This window comes from Tupaia chinensis, unplaced genomic scaffold (genome assembly GCF_000334495.1).
Source record: "Tupaia chinensis unplaced genomic scaffold, TupChi_1.0 Scaffold000438_1, whole genome shotgun sequence".
NCBI classification, from domain to species: Eukaryota; Metazoa; Chordata; class Mammalia; order Scandentia; family Tupaiidae; genus Tupaia; species Tupaia belangeri.
Genome location: NW_006159943.1, coordinates 400,334 through 404,166, shown reverse-complemented (window position 1 = coordinate 404,166; position 3,833 = coordinate 400,334). Strand labels below are relative to the sequence as shown.

The 3,833-nt window shown below is 54.0% G+C and overlaps 1 protein-coding gene across 1 annotated transcript in view; it reads right to left on the bottom strand.

Annotated features, from left to right (window-relative positions):
- Positions 1-3,158, bottom strand: part of LAMTOR2 (late endosomal/lysosomal adaptor, MAPK and MTOR activator 2) — a 4,348-nt gene extending 1,190 nt beyond the window's left edge. The window contains exons 1-2 of the mRNA XM_006155165.2: positions 2,985-3,158; positions 2,529-2,691 (exon numbers count right to left, since the gene is read on the bottom strand). Coding sequence (XP_006155227.1) covers positions 2,529-2,691; positions 2,985-3,052 — 231 coding nt within the window. The 5' untranslated portion in view covers positions 3,053-3,158. The remainder of the gene's footprint in view (positions 1-2,528; positions 2,692-2,984) is intronic.
- Between the last annotated feature and the right edge of the window lie 675 nt (positions 3,159-3,833).

The window sequence follows — 3,833 nt, the reverse complement described above, 5'->3', positions numbered from 1 at the left end:
AGAAATCACCCCCCAGGGGGGATGGCCACGCCACAATCCCTTCTCCTCCATTCTCCTCTTGGGATCTTGGGCATGCACGCACACGCGCCCAGCGTGAATTTTAAGCCACCGGGTCTGGGACTCGAACCGCAGTCGACTACATGGGAGTCCAGCGACATAGCCATTATGCTAACTGCTGGTCCCGGTCCATGGTAATGTTTTAGGTCCAATTAAAAAGGTTGATCAGCAGGAGGTGTGGTAGTTAAGGCACTGGATTCCCACGTGGCCGAATGCGTGGTTCAAGTTCTAGACTTAGCAGCTTGAAAATCACTCCGGATGTGAATGCATGGTTCAAGTTCTAGACTTAGCAGCTTGAAAATCACTCCGGATGTGTACAGGCATGAGTGTGCCTAAAATCCCCAGAGGAGAACAGAGAAGGGATTGCTGTGTGGGTATCCCCCCAGGGGGTGATTTCTCACTTTCTCTCTCTCTGGTGACTGCATGTACCCTTATAGCAAGACTGAAAAAGGAACTGAAGTGCAGGCATGTGGTAGGGAAGATACTGTTTCATGAAAATTTGTGTTAATGGGCACATGTGTGTGTTGGGCTCTGACTTATAGTGTGTTTCTTATGGTTGAGTTGCAGTCAAAATGTCTGAAAGCCTTCCCCGTAGCCATGGCTCCAGTAGGAATCACCTGTTGAGCCAGAATGGCACTGGGTGGGTGGGGGGGAGGGAAGGGTAGGTAGCTGTATAGGATCTTCCCCGGGGAGTTCACCTTTTGGGCCTATGCAGTTTGGCTCCACAAACCTTCACTTGGTATCTGCTACGTGCTGGACCTAGGCACTGCGCCCTGTGCCTCTCTGGCTGCATTTCCTCCTACCCTCCTCTATTCTCATGCCACTCCGGCCGGATCCTCCACCAGGCGTCCTTCTGGCTCAGGACCTTTGCACTTGCTCTTCTGTTAGAAACATCCTGCCCTCAGATAGCCACGTGGTGTGCCCCCACCTTCTATTAGATCTTGGACCAAATGTCATCTCTGCAGTCCCTAATACATGCCCCCCTCACCCTCACTTTTCTGCTTTATCGTTTTCCACTACATTTTCAATACCTAATGTCCGCACATCTCAAAACTTGTGAGACTAGGGAACCAGCAGTTAGCGTAATGGTTATGTCGCTGGACTCCCACGTAGTCGACCACGGTTCGCGTCCTGGACCCAGTGGCTTAAAACTCACACCGGGCGCGTGTGCGTGCGTGCCCAAGATCCTGAGAGGAGAATGGAGGAGAAGGGATTGCGGCGTGGCCATCCCCCCTGGGGGGTGATTTCTTGCTTTCTGTCTCTATGTCTCTCTCTGTCTGTCTGGAAAACGCATGCGCCCTATAGCAGAAACCTCTCCAAAAAACCCCTCAAAAGACAAACAAACAAACAAACAAAAAAACTTGTGAGACTAAGCATCATTAGGGCTGGGGGGTTCTGGTCTGCCCTATCTGCTACTTTCCCTAATCCTGAGAACACTGTGGCTGGCAGTGGCAGTGGTGGTCCTAAATATTTGACTGAACAGACACAAAGGTGAGTGAGGTAGTCCTTGTTCTCAAGGAATTTGCCACCAAATGGCCACTTCCCCTTCCTGAATTTCACTTCCTTTCTTTCTAGGCCGAAGGGGTTGGAGTAGGGTCTGAAGACTGTGTCATGCTCTGTGAGTCAATGACGCTGGGTTGACAACGCTGTGTGTGTGCACATCACCCTACCCTTACATCCATTCTTTCACGTGATCTTCACAATTTCTGTCTCTATGTCTCTCTCTGTCTGTCTGGAAAACGCATGCGCCCGCAGAAACCTCTCCAAAAAACCCCTCAAAAGACAAACAAACAAACAAACAAAAAAACTTGTGAGACTAAGCATCATTAGGGCTGGGGGGTTCTGGTCTGCCCTATCTGCTACTTTCCCTAATCCTGAGAACACTGTGGCTGGCAGTGGCAGTGGTGGTCCTAAATATTTGACTGAACAGACACAAAGGTGAGTGAGGTAGTCCTTGTTCTCAAGGAATTTGCCACCAAATGGCCACTTCCCCTTCCTGAATTTCACTTCCTTTCTTTCTAGGCCGAAGGGGTTGGAGTAGGGTCTGAAGACTGTGTCATGCTCTGTGAGTCAATGACGCTGGGTTGACAACGCTGTGTGTGTGCACATCACCCTACCCTTACATCCATTCTTTCACGTGATCTTCACAATGACCCTATGACAGGAGAGGGGAGGAGGAAATTGCTTCCTCCTTAGAGATGAGGTAAGGAAGCTGAGGGAGATCAGGTGACTTACCCAAGATTCCATAACTGAACAGTGTATGGCTGAGACCAGGACCCAAGTCAGACCTTAGGTCCAGGGCTCCTTCCTCACCACCACTTGATGCATAGGAGCCTGCCTATCACAAATGCTGTTGCCGACCAATTCTTAGGAATCTTCCAGAGATCCTGTACCTGCCCCTCCAACCACGAGGGATAGGGTCCAGGTCGCCCCCTTGGAGGACAGTGGAAGTCTGGTTCCCCTCTCCATACCATGCAGTCCATGAGGATGAACTTGAGATTGTCTTCATTAAACGCTTGGTTTCCATTCCGGTCGTAGGCGGCCCAGATGTTACTGGCGATGGCTGCAGTAACCCGGGCGTCGGTGTCCCCGTAACCCGAGTAGGCCAGCAGGGATCCCTCGTTATTCAGCAGCCTGGGGAGAGGTGGGGAGGGAAATCGATGTGGTCAGGGCGGGTAGTAAAACGCTTGGGTTCCCATCTCAGCTCCTGCCGCTGGCGCTTTAAGGAAGCAAGGGTCTGGGCTTAGAGAGTCGTGAAACATGCCTCCAGCTCGCCGGCTTCCCTCTTTGAGAAGGGCCTTCCAGGCCAGTTCCCCCAGCTGCTGCCCCCTCTTCCCTTCCGGGCGATCCTGTCCCACCCCTCCCGCAGAGAGTCGCGCACCGTCCCACCGCGGAGCTCGCCACTCAGGTCCCCCACAGGCACTCACAGGGTGCTCTGGACGCCTCCGGTGTTGGCTTGGCTTAGCACCTGGGTCAAAGCCTTGGGACGCAGCATGGCTGCAGCTTCTGGCCCTGGGATTTTGCACCCAGAGCCTCCGAGTTGCCTCGGCGGGCCTCCGCTTGCCGCTTCCCGTAGCTCAGCTGCCTTTCTGGAACACGCTGGGAGTTGTAGTTCGCTGGCGTGGCTACCGTGGTGCCGCCTCAACCCCGCCCCGCCGCGGAGGGCCCTGGGAATTGTAGTTCCTGTGGCCTGGCGAGGCACTCTGGGAACCGTAGTTCGCGGTTGCAGTCAGACCACGCGGTTATGGGGGAAAAGAGCGGGAGTAAAGGGACAGTGGCAGTGTTGGCAGGACATTTAACCCCTTCGGGGAGACAGAAGACATTACGCCCGCCTGGCAACGCACGACCCATAATTTTTCAACACTATTTGTCAGGCACGCCTCTGGTTACTTTTTCAAAGCAGTTTTCTACGTTATGCACAATTCTTCCAGATAAGGCGAGAGGTAACCACGGCTCAGAAAGGCCACGCGGGCAAAACCCAGGTCTCTGGAGACGCACTCAGCAGACCATCCAGGCCACCACCTTCCGGGGAACGGGGTCAGTCCTAGCGATAGGATCGTAAACGGACGTCCAGCGGTCGGAAAATTCAGACTCCGAGTCCGGAGAGGCCTCAGGCCTGGAAGGGACTTGGGCCGCTCAAGAAAGACCAAGTTATCACAGGGAACAGAGATAAAGCGGCGACACAGAAAGTCCTTTGTCCCGGAGCGGGAGTTCCCCGCGGAGGGGGCGGAGGCGGCTTCGGGGCCGGAGGCGACAGCGGTGCGGCAGGAGCTGCA